Source organism: Bombina bombina, chromosome 6 (assembly GCF_027579735.1).
Source record: "Bombina bombina isolate aBomBom1 chromosome 6, aBomBom1.pri, whole genome shotgun sequence".
Classification (NCBI taxonomy): Eukaryota; Metazoa; Chordata; class Amphibia; order Anura; family Bombinatoridae; genus Bombina; species Bombina bombina.
Window position 1 is genome coordinate 763190600 of NC_069504.1, and position 15813 is coordinate 763206412.

At 39.9% G+C, this 15813-nt stretch overlaps 1 protein-coding gene across 1 annotated transcript in view; it reads left to right on the forward strand.

Moving 5' to 3' along the window:
- Positions 1-15813, forward strand: part of MAK16 (MAK16 homolog) — a 50678-nt gene that overhangs the window by 17083 nt on the left and 17782 nt on the right. Inside the window, exons 7-9 of the mRNA XM_053718040.1 lie at positions 325-399; positions 2929-3042; positions 3244-3306. Coding sequence (XP_053574015.1) covers positions 325-399; positions 2929-3042; positions 3244-3306 — 252 coding nt within the window. The remainder of the gene's footprint in view (positions 1-324; positions 400-2928; positions 3043-3243; positions 3307-15813) is intronic.

Here is a 15813-nt window from a genome sequence, read left to right on the forward strand (position 1 = left end):
AAATATAAACACATAAATATATATGTGTATAAGCTTATACATAAATATTTAAAATTTGCTGCACATCTTGCCCGATTCCCTGCGCTAGGTTCTCAGCTGTGTATGACGGCATGAGAACGAGGCTCCCATTGGAGCCCATGGAAGCGCACTCTTGTGAGCGCAAATATTGCGCTCGCGTAAGCAATATTTTGCATTCAACTCGTAATCTGGCCCTTTATGTTTTCCTTGATTGTAATTAACTTTAGGTGTTATGATTTCAACACTTTACATATTTAAAGCCACATTAATCTGCTGAACACCTTGTTTTCATTTTTCTACATTTAGGAAAAAGCTCTAGTGGCTGCCCATTTGGACAACGCAATAGAAAAGGAATTACTGGAGCGACTAAAACAGGGAGCGGTAAGAATGGAGGAAAACATGTAATGTGGGAAGGGTCAAGTATGATAATTGGCTCTACTTAGAAAATGTTTTAAATAATAAAACTGTATAGCGGTTTTGGGGTGCTATGTCCACAGGTGCACACACAGAAGGAAGGAAAAAATGACGGACGAAATAAGCATTTTCATTACTGCACAGATCTATAGTCATATCTGGTAGTCTTTTCTTATTTGTTTTTCACAAACCATAAGACAGTATATGAGCCCATCCTTGTGTGGTACTGTTTTCATAACACTTTAAAACGGTGTCGAATTTGCTTAAAATTTTGATGAGGTTTTGGACAATATGGGCTATATATTTCGCATAATCTCTCTCTGCTCTCTCCTTTCTATCTCTTCTCTCTCTCCTCTCTTTTTTTTTTTAAAGTGCTACTTATTTCAGCATATAGTACATTTTTTTTAATAGGCTATCAAAAGCATTATTTAAAGCTGAAAGATGAGATACTTGTTTCTGTAAAATTTTAAGTATTTACATTTTCATAAATAATTTTAGTCAAAGTGGTATTAAAGAATTATGTCAACTAACGCACCATTCTGATGACTATTTTCAAATTATCTAATTGAAAGGTTTACTCTTCTGCCCTATACTTATATTTATATACCCTAGCTCGAGAGAGAGAGCATACTGTCCTGCTTGCAGTGACAAGGCAAGTACCCTAACAACTACTGTATGAGGTGAACAGGAGTATATCTGACTCATAACTGTAGCAAAACGATTGATTTGATTGGGACTGTGCAAAGCATCAGAGCAGTCCTCTCTCAGGAGCATACTGTCCTGCTTGCAGTGTCAAGGCACATAGAGTGTGTCTCTCTCTCTCTTTCTCTTTTTCTCTTTTTCTCTCTTTCTCTTTTTCTCTCTTTCTCTTTTTCTCTCTTTCTCTCTTTCTCTTTTTCTCTCTTTCTCTCTTTCTCTTTTTCTCTCTCTCTTTTTCTCTCTCTTTTTCTCTCTCTCTTTTTCTCTCTCTCTTTTTCTCTCTCTCTTTTTCTCTCTCTCTTTTTCTCTCTCTCTTTTTCTCTCTCTCTATTTCTCTCTATTTCTCTCTATTTCTCTCTATTTCTCTCTCTCTATTTCTCTCTCTCTTTTTCTCTCTTTTTTTCTCTCTTTTTTTCTCTCTCTTTTTTTCTCTCTTTTTTTCTCTCTCTCTTTTTTTCTCTCTCTCTTTTTTTCTCTCTCTCTTTTTTTCTCTCTCTCTTTTTTTCTCTCTCTCTTTTTTTCTCTCTCTCTTTTTTTCTCTCTCTCTTTTTTTCTCTCTCTCTTTTTTTCTCTCTCTCTTTTTTTCTCTCTCTTTTTTTCTCTCTCTCTTTTTTTCTCTCTCTCTTTTTTTCTCTCTCTCTTTTTTTTCTCTCTCTCTTTTTTTCTCTCTCTCTTTTTTTCTCTCTCTCTTTTTTTCTCTCTTTTTTTCTCTCTCTCTTTTTTTCTCTCTCTCTTTTTTTCTCTCTTTTTTTTCTCTCTCTCTTTTTTTCTCTCTTTTTTTCTCTCTCTCTTTTTTTCTCTCTCTCTCTTTCTCTTATCCTTCATTGCCATCTTGGAGCTCTAGAGTGATAAGTTCACCCCAAATTTTACTCCCTTTTAAATTATTCCCAATGATCCTTTTTACCTGATAGTGTATTGATTTGGTTACAAGTAGCTCCTTTACTCCAATTTCAGCAATTAAAATAGCTGATTTAGCCTGTGGTATAGCCACCTATACTGGAGTATATGCTATTGACAAGCCTAAGTAAACACAGCCAGCAGAAGCAGTTACTCTCTCAGTGGGATGCAGGTTAGTTAAGTAATAAAATAATTGTCCATTGTTCTCTCTGTATTGAGCTTTGGTGTTCCAGCCAAATAAAAGATAAGGAAGTTATAACATAATGAGATCTGATATAACCTTTAAGTTCAACTCATTGTAATAGGCTGTGGTTTCAAAGCACAAAATTAGCTACTTCATATACACATATAAGCACGAACATGCAATTTCTCACATTTTTTATACTCTGCAGTTGGTATAACAAGTTATTTAAAATACATTAAGGGAAAAACAATTTTACAGTGTACTGTCCCTTTAAGTTGACAGGTGTGTAAGTTCAGCACTGTGTAACTTCAGCATGTGTATGAAGGCCACGCCCCCACCAAGTTTTCTTTTTTCTGTGGTCAGTAGAGAATAGGCATCCATAATTTGTTAATGAGTAGAGTTTACCTGCTTTTTCAATAATTAAATATACCAAATTAATGTGTTTGGTTAGTATACACAATTAAATGAATCAATAGTAGCTAATTACAAATTCCAAGTCTGCTGAAATGCATTGTTGGTAAGATCCTCCATGTCTGTCAACGAACTGGATAACTTAGGGAGTAAATGTTTTGTTCTGTAGGCAAATAGCAAATTACTCCAATGCTCACTTATATTTTGTGTTCAAAGCAGTACAACTGCTTTTTAAGTAGAAATAAGCTAGCGCATTTAAGGTGATACAGCAAGCTGTATTAACTTTTTTTTTTGTCCCTTTCTAGTATGGCGATATTTATAACTTCCCCATCCAAGCTTTTGATAAAGCGCTGGAGCAGCAAGATGAGGATAGTGCTTCTGAATCTTCAGAAGATGAAGAAGAGGAAGAAGAGGACAAAGTAAGTATTGCATTGTATTGGGTGTAAATTAAACAATTGAGCTATAGAGTAAGCTATGTAGAATGAAGGTATGAGGAGTGGAAAGTACAACCACAAAGATTTGTCTATAGTCTCCTCAAACTGTAGGCATTTATCACAACACTTGATGTTAATGTAAATACAGTGATACAGTTTGTTTAGGTTGCTGTTTTGTGTTCACAGGAGGCTGGAAAGAGAGAATTTGTGGAAGATGATGAAGTAGAAAGTGACTTGAGTGACTTTGAGGTACGTTTGGGTTAATTCCAAAATAACTACATGGGGAACATAAACAGGTCAAGCTTAAAAGTGTATATGCCTTATACATAAGCAAGGGCGTTTAAGGCCTGTAATTAGTCCCTGTGTATTTTTGTTTTACGGTGTTCTTAGAAATAACATTATAGAAATATGTTGAACAATTACACTATCTTAGTAATAAAAAATAAAAACACAATTTTCAAGACAAAACACAATTTCAAAACATTTTTCTCTTGTTAGGTGTATCCAGTCCACGGATCATCCATTACTTGTGGGATATTCTCCTTCCCAACAGGAAGTTGCAAGAGGATCACCCACAGCAGAGCTGCTATAAAGCTCCTCCCCTAATTGCCACATCCAGTCATTCTCTTGCAAGCTCTCAACATAGCTGGAGGTAGTTAGAGGAAAGTGGTAAAATATAGTTAGTTTTTTCTTCAATCAAAAGTTTATTGTTTTTAAATGGTACCGGAGTGTACTATTTTATCTCAGGCAGCATTTAGAAGAAGAATCTGCCTGCGTTTTTCTATGATCTTAGCAGAAGTAACTAAGATCCACTGCCGTTCTCACATATGTCTGAGGAGTGAGGTAACTTCAGAGGGAGAATGGCGTGCAGGGTATCCTGCAATAAGGTATGTGCAGTTAAGTTTTTCTAGGGATGGAATTTGCTAGAAAATGCTGCTGATACCGGATTAATGTAAGTTAAAGCCTAAATACAGTGATTTAATAGCGACTAGTATCAAGCTTGCTATCAGAGGTATATACTCTGATTAATGTGCAATATAAAACGTTTGCTGGCATGTTTAATCGTTTTTATATATGCTTTGGTGATAAAACTTATTGGGGCCTAGTTTTTTTCCACATGGCTGGCTTTATTTTTACCTAGAAACAGTTTCCTGAGGCTTTCCACTGTTATAGTATAAAAGTTACAGTTGGTGCAGTTAAAATTACAAACTGTGACATTCAGCTTCCCTCAGCAGTCCCCTGCATGCTATAGGACATCTCTGAAGGGCTCAAAAGGCTTCAAAAGTAGGAGCTGTGGCAGTTGTTATGACTGTTTAAAAAACATATTTTTCGTTTTGTTAATCTGTTTTTTGTATTAAGGGGTTAATCATCCATTTGCAAGTGGGTGCAATGCTCTGCTAACTTGGTACATACACTGTAAAAATATCGTTAGTTTAACTGCCTTTTTTCACTGTTATTTCAAATTTTGGCAAAATTTGTTTCTCTTAAAGGCACAGTAACTTTTTTTTTTATATTGCTTGTTAACTTGATTTAAAGTGTTTTCCAAGCTTGCTAGTCTCATTGCTAGTCTGTATAAACATGTCTGACATAGAGGAAACTCCTTGTTCATTATGTTTAAAAGCCATGGTGGAACCCCATAGGAGAATGTGTACTAAATGTATTGATTTCACTTTAAACAATAAAGATCAGCTGTTATCTTTAAAAGAATTATCACCAGAGGATTCTGACGAGGGGGAAGTTATGCCGACTAACTCTCCCCACGTGTCGGACCCTTTGACTCCCGCTCAAGGGACTCACGCTAAAATGGCGCCAAGTACATCAAAGACGCCCATAGCGATTACTTTGCAGGACATGGCGGCAATCATGGATAATACCCTGTCAGCGGTATTAGCCAGACTGCCTGAATTCAGAGGAAAGCGCGATAGCTCTGGGGTTAGACGTAATACAGAGCGCGCAGATGTTTTAAGGCCCATGTCTGATACTGCGTCACAATATGCAGAAGCTGAGGAAGAGCTTCAGTCTGTGGGTGACGTCTCTGACTCGGGGAAACCTGATTCAGATATGTCTACTTTTAAATTTAAGCTTGAGAACCTCCGGGTGTTGCTTGGAGAGGTTTTAGCTGCTCTGAATGACTGTGACACAATTGCAGTGCCAGAGAAATTGTGTAGACTGGATAAATACTACGCGGTGCCGGTGTGTACTGACGTTTTTCCAATACCTAAAAGGTTTACAGAAATTATTAGTAAGGAGTGGGACAGACCCGGTGTGCCGTTTCCCCCCCCCCCTCCTATTTTTAGAAAAATGTTTCCAATAGACGCCACCACACGGGACTTATGGCAGACGGTCCCTAAGGTGGAGGGAGCAGTTTCTACTTCAGCAAAGCGTACCACTATCCCTGTCGAGGACAGTTGTGCTTTTTCAGATCCAATGGATAAAAAATTAGGTTACCTTAAGAAAATGTTTATTCAACAAGGTTTTATCCTGCAGCCCCTTGCATGCATTGCTCCTGTCTCTGCTGCTGCGGCGGCGTTCTGGTTTGAGTCTCTGGAAGAGGCCTTTCAGACAGCTACTCAATTGACTGAAATACTTGACAAGCTTAGAACACTTAAGCTAGCTAATTCTTTTGTTTCTGATGCCATTGTTAATTTGACTAAACTAACGGCTAAGAATTCTGGATTCGCCATCCAGGCGCGTAGGGCTCTATGGCTTAAATCTTGGTCAGCTGACGTGACTTCAAAGTCTAAATTACTTAACATTCCCTTCAAGGGGCAGACCCTATTTGGGCCTGGTTTGAAGGAAATTATTGCTGACATTACTGGAGGTAAGGGTCATACCCTTCCTCAGGACAGGGCCAAATCAAGGGCCAAACAGTCTAATTTGCGTGCCTTTCGAAACTTCAAGGCAGGTGCAGCATCAACTTCCTCTGCTACAAAACAAGAGGGAACTTTTGCGCAATCCAAGCCGGCCTGGAAATCTAACCAGGCCTGGAGCAAAGGCAAGCAGGCCAGAAAGCCTGCTGCTGCCTCTAAGACAGCATGAAGGAACGGCCCCCTATCCGGCAACGGATCTAGTAGGGGGCAGACTTTCTCTCTTCGCCCAGGCGTGGGCAAGAGATGTTCAGGATCCCTGGGCGTTGGAGATCATATCTCAGGGTATAATGTTACTCTCAATTAATGTTTGTTATATGGAACACAACAGTAGTAAAAATTTGGTTGTTACACTTTATTTATTGAATCAACTACTGACAAGCAGATTCTGAAAAATAAAGTGTTTTATTATTTCAAAATATACACAGTCTATATCTTTATTTTATAAACACACACTGTATACCTTTTGACAGAATAATTAAAGTATTGGACAGGGAAATATAAGACCACCTTATGGTAAAAACAGGTTGTTAATAACAACTCTGATTCACAGGTTGTTAAATGAAGCAAGCAAGACTGGGCTATGGTAGAAGTAAGGTAAAGTTATTCAGAACACACTCTGGCTCAGCGTGCAGAAAAGTACACAGATCCTGGATTCACACTCAAAGAATAATTTCAGGATGGAGAGCGTAATACTACCTAAATATGTATAATCAAATACTGCAATATTTGTAAGTGGTAGCAAGCTAAGCAGTCAGTAGTAGTATTTGCAGAGAGTGTACCTGAAATGCTGCAGGAGCTGAGAAGTCTGATGTGGAGCAGGCAGGCAGCGTGTGAATGCTGAATGAGGAGGAAGTGAGCGTGTGAAGTCACCGGCAGAGCTGACAGCCTGGAATGTAGCAGCGGCTGCTGCTGAAGCAGAGAGACACTGAGAGAAGGTAATAAATCTTCCTTTACCCCACTGAGGAATCTTGCAGAGGCATCAAATGAGGAAGTAAGTGAGAGTAGGATCCGGTATTAGGAAATCCAGCAGATATTTCAACCTGTAAGGCAGAGAGGCTTAGACAACTTGTAATCCAGAGCATAATACAAGGAGTACTCAGTGGATACTGGAACACAATACCAAGCACTGATTGCAATGTGCTGTGTTGTTTTATAGGAGGAGCAATCAATTAGGAGAAAACTTCAGTCTCTTAAAGAAACAGTGCTCAACCCTGACATGACCCCCCGCTCAAGGCAGCTGTTCCACAGCGGTAGGACGGGGTCGATCAGGATGCCTGCGATGAAATTGAGACGTAAGGCGAGGAGCATTCAAGTTGGTGATGGGTTCCCAGGTGTCCTCGTCAGGTGAATAATTTTTCCACCTAACCAAATATTGTAAGACCCCCTTATAAAATCTGGAATCCAAAATGGATTCAACTTCATATTCATCCTGACCGAGGGTGGTAGCAACAGGTGGTAGAAGAATTCGCTGATCCCTTGTGCGGGCATAAGGTTTTAGAAGGGAAACGTGAACTGTTGGATGAATCTTAATGTTGTTGGGAAGTTGTAATCGGATGGCATTCTTATTGATGATGCGTTCTATTGGGAATGGACCTATGAACAAGCTTGCCAATTTTTTAGAGGGTATTTGGAGTTTTAAGTTTTTTGTGGATAACCAGACCAAATCACCCACAACATAGTCAGGAGATGGTCTCCTTCTGAGGTCGTAGTAGTGTTTCTGTGTCTTCTGTGCTGAAAGAATATTGTCTTGAATGAATTTAAAGTTTTCTTGTATTGTATTGACAATATCATCAACCAATGGGGAATCAGAGGGGTTGTGTGAAGTAAAAGTGAAGTCAGGGTGATAGGCATAATTCGCATAGAAGGGCGTCATCTTTGTGGAGGCGTTCAAGGAATTATTGTATGCATATTCAGCCATTGATAGGAATTTCATCCAATCTGATTGGTGATAAGAACAATAACATCTTAAGTAATGTTCTAGCCACTGATTCAGTCTTTCTGCCTGCCCGTTTGTTTGGGGGTGATAAGCTGTAGTAAAGCGGTGATCGATCTGGGTTACTTCACATAGTTTGGTCCAAAATTTTGAGGTAAATTGTGTTCCTCTGTCACTAGTTAATATAGGAGGTATGCCATGTAACTTGACTATATTATCAATAAACAGTAGAGCTGTTTCAGAGGAAGTGGGGAGTTTGTGATAGGGGATGAAATGAGCCATCTTTGTGAATAAGTCAATGACTACAAATATTGTAGTTTGTTTGTTTGAAAGAGGCAAATCAACGATGAAATCCATGGAGACATGGTACCAGGGTCTTTCGGGAACAGGAAGAGGCATGAGTAATCCATAAGGAGCTTTGCGATCTGGTTTGGAGGTGGTACAAACCTTGCAGGTCTTTATGTACTCTTGAATAGTCTCCCTCATCTTTGGCCACCAAAAGGTTCGTGAGAGGCGTTCCATAGTCCTACGAATGCCAGGGTGTCCGGAAAGAGGGGTATCATGAGAGGCTTTTATCATCTGTAACTGCAAATGAGGAGGAAGATACAATTTACTCCTGTGGTAATATAATCCGGCGGACTTATGGAGTTCTGGTTTAGGAGGTATTGGAACATCTTTGCAGTAAGTTTTGAGTTCAGAGATGATTGGAGTTATCAGTCCAACAAAACAATCAGGAGGTATGATGCTGGATCTGAGTGGGAGCTCTTCAGATTTTATGAGTGAACGGGATAAGGCATCGGCCTTTCCGTTTTTATCTGCTGGTCTGTAAATGATGGAAAAGTTAAAGCGATCAAAATAGAGGCTCCAACGAACCTGTCGGGCTGAGAGAGTTTTGTTTCTTTGGAGATACTGCAAATGTTTATGATCAGTAAAGATGTTAATAGGTATGGTAGTTCCTTCGAGCAGATGTCTCCAATTTTCGAGGGATCGGCGGATTGCTAAGAGTTCTTTGTCTCCGATAGCGTAGTTTCTCTCAGCAGGTGACATTAATTTGGAGTAAAAGGAGATGGGATATAGAGGTTGACTTAAAGAACTTTGCTGAGAGAGAACGGCTCCAATTGCATAATCCGAAGAATCGACTTCTAACGTGTACTGGTACTGAGGTTTGGGAAAATGCAAAATGGGAGCTGATGTGAATTTTCTTTTTAAAATTTGGAAAGCTTTCTCTGCCTGAACATTCCAGATGAAAGGTGTTGTACTGCCAGTTAAAAGTGTTAAAGGTTTGACTATAGAAGAGAAGTTTTTGATGAATTTTCTATAGTAGTTCGAAAAACCCAAAAACCGCTGTACATCCTTCCTTGATTTAGGTTGAGGCCAATCGAGAACTGCGTTTACCTTTTCAGTCTGCATTTGAATACCTAAGGGGGAGATGTTATAGCCCAAGAAGGATATTTGATCTGTGTGGAACATGCATTTTTCAGGCTTTGCATATAGTCTATGCACTCTAAGCCGGGAAAGAACTTGACGAACTTGTTTTACATGTTCTTCTCTGGTTCTAGAATAAATGAGAAATTCATCCAAATATATTACAAGACATACGTCCAACAGATCTCTGAACACATCGTTGATAAAGTGCTGGAACGTAGCGGGGGCATTACACAGGCCGAAAGGCATTACCAGGTATTCGAAAAGACCATACCTGGTCCTGAATGCCGTCAGCCACTCATGGCCCTCCTTTATCCTTATTAAAGTGAAGGTAAAGTTTGAACATTTTAAACACACAAATAAATATGTATATATTTGCATAATCTAATCGCTAAGTTTTTATATTTGTTTCGTTTATATTTAGCAAATAAAACATATTTATAGTTCCTTACCGTTTCTGTTTTAACTCCTCCCAACCCCTATTTCCTTCTTTTCTGGACTGTGACGTATAGAGCGGTTCCACCCGCTCTATACGTCTCACAAAAGCGTGTTCACAAGGCTCCATTTGACTGCGCCTGCGCAAATCGGCAATTTCACTACCTACTGCCCATGCGCTAATAGGCAAATCCTCTCTCAAGAAGGGATAATATAAATACGCTTGCGCGAAACGGGAGCACAGGTTCCGACATAAACAGAAAAAATGACTGGGCATGCGCAGATCAACTAGGAGGCGGATGATGTGTAGTGACGGCCGCCTAACGGCCAGATTTTCAATTGGGTAATAAAAAAACGTGACAGAGACAGAAAAAAAAAAAAAAAATAACGGGTTGAATTTTGCGGACCTTCAATACATGATTTAAAACAGCAATAACTTTATTTTCAGTGAAATTAAAAAAAAGTGATGAATGAAAGTCATACTGATTTCAAAGAAAGAATGATATTCTAGATCAACATCAAGGTAACTTTACCTTCACTTTAAATTATATGCCCCTCTTAAATCCAACTTGGTGAAGATGGTGGCATCAGAAAGTCTTTCGATCATTTCTGGAATTAAGGGTAATGGATAACGATTCTTAATTGTACATTTATTGAGTTCGCGGTAATCAATAATGGGTCTTAGACTGGAATCTTTATTTCGCACAAAGAATATCCCAGCTCCAGCTGGAGAAGTGGAAGCTCTAATAAATCCTTTCCTTAAGTTCTCCTCTAAATATTCTTTCAAATGCTCCAATTCAGGGGGGCTGAGAGGATAGAGATGACCGTAAGGGATCTTGGCACCAGGTTGAAGGTCTATCGGACAGTCATATATCCTATGAGGTGGCAAGTTCTCTGCCTCTGTCTTACTAAACACATCTTTAAAATCAGAATAGTCATTGGGTAGGTTATCTATTGTTGTATGAGTTTGCATTAATAAATGACCAGTGAGACAAGTATTTCTGCAATAATCTGAATTAAACTTTATTTCAAAAGGGGACCAAACAATAGTTGGGTTATGAAGTTGCAACCACTTCATCCCAAGAACCAAAGTGAAATGAGGAGAGGGTAAGACATCTAAGGACATCAATTCTGTATGTCCACAGATATTCACAAAAACAGGTATGGTCTCATGGGTTATGGGACCAGAAACCATGGGTGATCCATCGATTACTTTGATGGGGACTGGTGTCTTCTTGCAGACAAAGGGGATACGATTCTGAAGACAATAGTGAAGATCTAAGTAGTTACCAGTAGCCCCTGAATCAATGATAGCGTCATCAATTTTCAGTAGACTTTGTTCCAGCTGTAGAGAAAGAGACAGCGTGCAATAAGATGTCTTTAACTGAGAATGTACAGATGAATTAATAAGTTTAAACTTACATTTCTTAGACTTTAACCCCTTAACGACCGAGGACGTGCAGGGTACGTCCTCAAAAAAAAGGCAGTTAACGCCTGAGGACGTACCCTGCTCGCTTCCAGCTGCTTTCCGGTTATTGCAGTGATGCCTCGATATGGAGGCATCCTGCAATAACGCTAGATGGCCATCCGATGCAGAGAGAGCCACTCCGTGGCCCTCTCTGCACCGGACATCGATGGCCGGTATCGTTGGTGGGTGGGAGCCGACTTGGGAGGCGGGTGGGCGGCCATCGATGGGCCGGGTAATGTAGAGGGGGGCGGGATCGGGGGCAGGGCCGATGGGGGCGCGCGCGCGCGTGCGCGTGCACGGGGGGGGGGGCGGCGGGCGGGCGCGTGCACGGGGCGGGAGCGGGAGGGAACGCTACACTACAGAAAATCAAAGTTTGAGAAAGGGGTATCTGAATTAAAAAAAATGTAAATCGAATGTATCTAGGAGGGGGTGGGGGGTTGGTCTTTGGTGGGGCAGGGAGCTACACTACAGAAAAGGGGAAAAATGAAAAAATATAAGCAATTTTATTCTAAACTGGGTACTGGCAGACAGCTGCCAGTACCCAAGATGGCGGCCATTAAGACAGAGGGGGAGAGTTAGAGAGCTGTTTGGTGGGGGATCAGTCAGGTTGGGGCTAAAGGGGGGTCCTACAGAGCAGCATATGTAAATATGCCTTTTCTTTAAAAAAAAAAAAAAAAAAAGCCCAAATATAGCTTTTATTTTAGTACTGGCAGAGTTTCTGCCAGTACTTAAGATGGCGGGGACAATTGTGGGGTGGGGGAGGGAAGAGAGCTGTTTGGGAGGGATCAGGGGGTCTGATGTTTCAGGTGGGAGGCTAAGCTCTACACTAAAGCTAAAATTAACCCTGCAAGCTCCCTACAAGCTACCTAATTAACCCCTTCACTGCTAGCCATAATACGTGTGATGCGCATTTAGCGGCCTAAGTACCAAAAAGCAACGCCAAAGCCATATGTGTCTGCTATTTCTGAACAAAGGGGATCACAGAGAAAAATTTACAACCATTTATGCCATAATTGCACAAGCTGTTTGTAAATAATTTCAGTGAGAAACAAAAAGTTTGTGAAAAAGGGAACTTTTTTTTTTTATTTGATCGCATTTGGCGGTGAAATGGTGGCATGTAATATACCAAAATGGGCCTAGATCAATACTTTGGGTTGTCTGCTACACTAGACTAAAGCTAAAATTAACCCTACAAGCTCCCTACAAGCTCCCTAATTAACCCCTGCACTGCTGGGCATAATACACGTGTGGTGCGCAGCGGCATTTAGCGGCCTTCTAATTACCAAAAAGCAATGCCAAAGCCATATATGTCTGCTATTTTTGAACAAAGGGGATCCCAGAGAAAATTTTACAACCATTTATGCCATAATTGCACAAGCTGTTTGTAAATAATTTCAGTGAGAAACCGAAAGTTTTTGAAAAAGTGAACGATTTTTTGTATTTGATCGCATTTGGCGGTGAAATGGTGGCATGAAATATACCAAAATTGGCCTAGATCAATACTTTGGGATGTCTTCTAAAAAAAAATATATACATGTCAAGGGATATTCAGGGATTCCTGAAAGATATCAGTGTCCCAATGTAACTAGCGCTAATCTTGAATAAAATGGTTTGGAAATAGCAAAGTGCTACTTGTATTTATGGCCCTATAACTTGTAAAAAAAGCAAAGAACATGTAAATATTGGGTATTACTAAACTCAGGACAAATTTTAGAAAATATTTAGCATGGGTGTTTTTTGGTGGTTGTAGATGTGTAACAGATTTTGGGGGTCAAAGTTAGAAAAAGTGTGTTTTTTCCACTTTTTTCTCATATTTTATAATTTTTTTTATAATAAATTATAAGATATGATGAAAATAATGGTATCTTTGGAAAGTCCATTTAATGGCGAGAAAAACGGTATATAATATGTGTGGGTACAGTAAATGAGCAAGAGGAAAATTACAGCTAAACACAAACACCGCAAAAATGTAAAAATAGCCTTGGTCCCAAACGGACAGAAAATGGAAAAGTGCTCTGGTCACTAAGGGGTTAACAAGACTGTACAGTCATGAACATTGTGAGTAGGACTGGCACAGTATAAACAAAGATTCTTCATCCTACGGCGTAATTTCTCTTCAGGACTGAGTGGTCCTCTGAGGATTCCTATCTCCATTGCCTCAGGCTGAGGTTTAGCGGAGGCGTAGTAAGGACTGGTGGTAGCAGAGTATGAAATTTTAGGTTTTAAATCTGTTGCAGATTTTTCCGCTTTTCTCTCACGGAGGCGGCGGTCAATTTGAGTAGCCATTCTCATAAAGGCGTCTAGAGTTTTTGGTTGTTCAATCCTAGCAAATTCGTCTTTCAAAGCCTCAGAGAGACCAATACGGAATTGGTTCCGCAAGGCTATGGGATTCCAAAGAGAATCAGCAGAAAACTGTTTAAAGTCTGTGATATACTCCTCCACGGGTCTTTTGCCTTGTTTGAGGCTTCTCATGGAGGATTCAGCTGTGAGCTGGATATCTGTATCTTGAAATAATGCATCCATGGATGCAAAGAAAGCTTCTAGTGATCCTAAAATTGGATCCTCTGTCTCAAAGAATTTGTCAGCCCAGTTTCTTGGTTCCCCTCTGAGGAATGATATGGTGGTCAGAACCTTCACTCTCTCAGTGGGGTAAGTCCTAGGTTTCATGGAAAAGAGTAAGTGGCAGGCATTTTTAAACTGCCTGTACATTTTTCTATTGCCTGAGAAATGCTCTGGTAAGGAAACCTGTGGTTCAAGCATAGTCTCAAATTGACTAGATTTCAGTGCAATGGATTCTTTTATAATATTTCTTAGTGCAACATTTTCAACTTGTAAGTCGTGTAAGCCCTGGGCTAACTGATCAACCCTTTGCGTGAGATTAAAAACAACCTGTGGAAGATCTACTGGTTCCATAATTTTTTTTTTTTTTTTTTTTAGGCTTGGTATTATATAATGTTACTCTCAATTAATGTTTGTTATATGGAACACAACAGTAGTAAAAATTTGGTTGTTACACTTTATTTATTGAATCAACTACTGACAAGCAGATTCTGAAAAATAAAGTGTTTTATTATTTCAAAATATACACAGTCTATATCTTTATTTTATAAACACACACTGTATACCTTTTGACAGAATAATTAAAGTATTGGACAGGGAAATATAAGACCACCTTATGGTAAAAACAGGTTGTTAATAACAACTCTGATTCACAGGTTGTTAAATGAAGCAAGCAAGACTGGGCTATGGTAGAAGTAAGGTAAAGTTATTCAGAACACACTCTGGCTCAGCGTGCAGAAAAGTACACAGATCCTGGATTCACACTCAAAGAATAATTTCAGGATGGAGAGCGTAATACTACCTAAATATGTATAATCAAATACTGCAATATTTGTAAGTGGTAGCAAGCTAAGCAGTCAGTAGTAGTATTTGCAGAGAGTGTACCTGAAATGCTGCAGGAGCTGAGAAGTCTGATGTGGAGCAGGCAGCGTGTGAATGCTGAATGAGGAGGAAGTGAGCGTCTGAAGTCACCGGCAGAGCTGACAGCCTGGAATGTAGCAGCGGCTGCTGCTGAAGCAGAGAGACACTGAGAGAAGGTAATAAATCTTCCTTTACCCCACTGAGGAATCTTGCAGAGGCATCAAATGAGGAAGTAAGTGAGAGTAGGATCCGGTATTAGGAAATCCAGCAGATATTTCAACCTGTTAGAAAAATAAGGCAGAGAGGCTTAGACAACTTGTAATCCAGAGCATAATACAAGGAGTACTCAGTGGATACTGGAACACAATACCAAGCACTGATTGCAATGTGCTGTGTTGTTTTATAGGAGGAGCAATCAATTAGGAGAAAACTTCAGTCTCTTAAAGAAACAGTGCTCAACCCTGACACAGGGATATCTTCTGGACTTCAAAGCTTCCCCCCCACAAGGGAGATTTCACCTTTCGAGATTATCTGTAAACCAGATAAAGAAAGAGGCATTCTTACGCTGTGTGCAAGACCTCCTAATAATGGGAGTGATCCATCCAGTTCCACAGATGGAACAAGGACAGGGATTTTATTCAAATCTGTTTGTGGTTCCCAAAAAAGAGGGAACCTTCAGACCAATTTTGGATCTAAAGATCTTAAACAAATTCCTCAGAGTTCCATCGTTCAAAATGGAAACTATTCGGACAATCCTACCTATGATCCAGGAGGGTCAGTACATGACCACAGTGGATTTGAAGGATGCTTACCTTCACATACCGATTCACAAAGATCATCATCGGTTCCTAAGGTTTGCCTTTCTAGACAGGCATTACCAGTTTGTGGCTCTTCCCTTCGGGTTAGCTACAGCCCCAAGAATTTTTACAAAGGTTCTGGGGTCTCTTCTGGCGGTCCTAAGACCACGGGGCATAGCAGTGGCCCCTTATCTAGACAACATCCTGATACAGGCGTCAAACTTCCAAATTGCCAAATCTCATACGGACATAGTGTTGGCATTTCTGAGGTCGCATGGGTGGAAAGTGAACGAGGGAAAGAGTTCTCTATCACCCCTCACAAGGGTTTCCTTCCTAGGAACTCTGATAGATTCTGTAGAAATGAAAATTTACCTGACGGAGTCCAGGTTATCAAAGCTTCTAAATTCC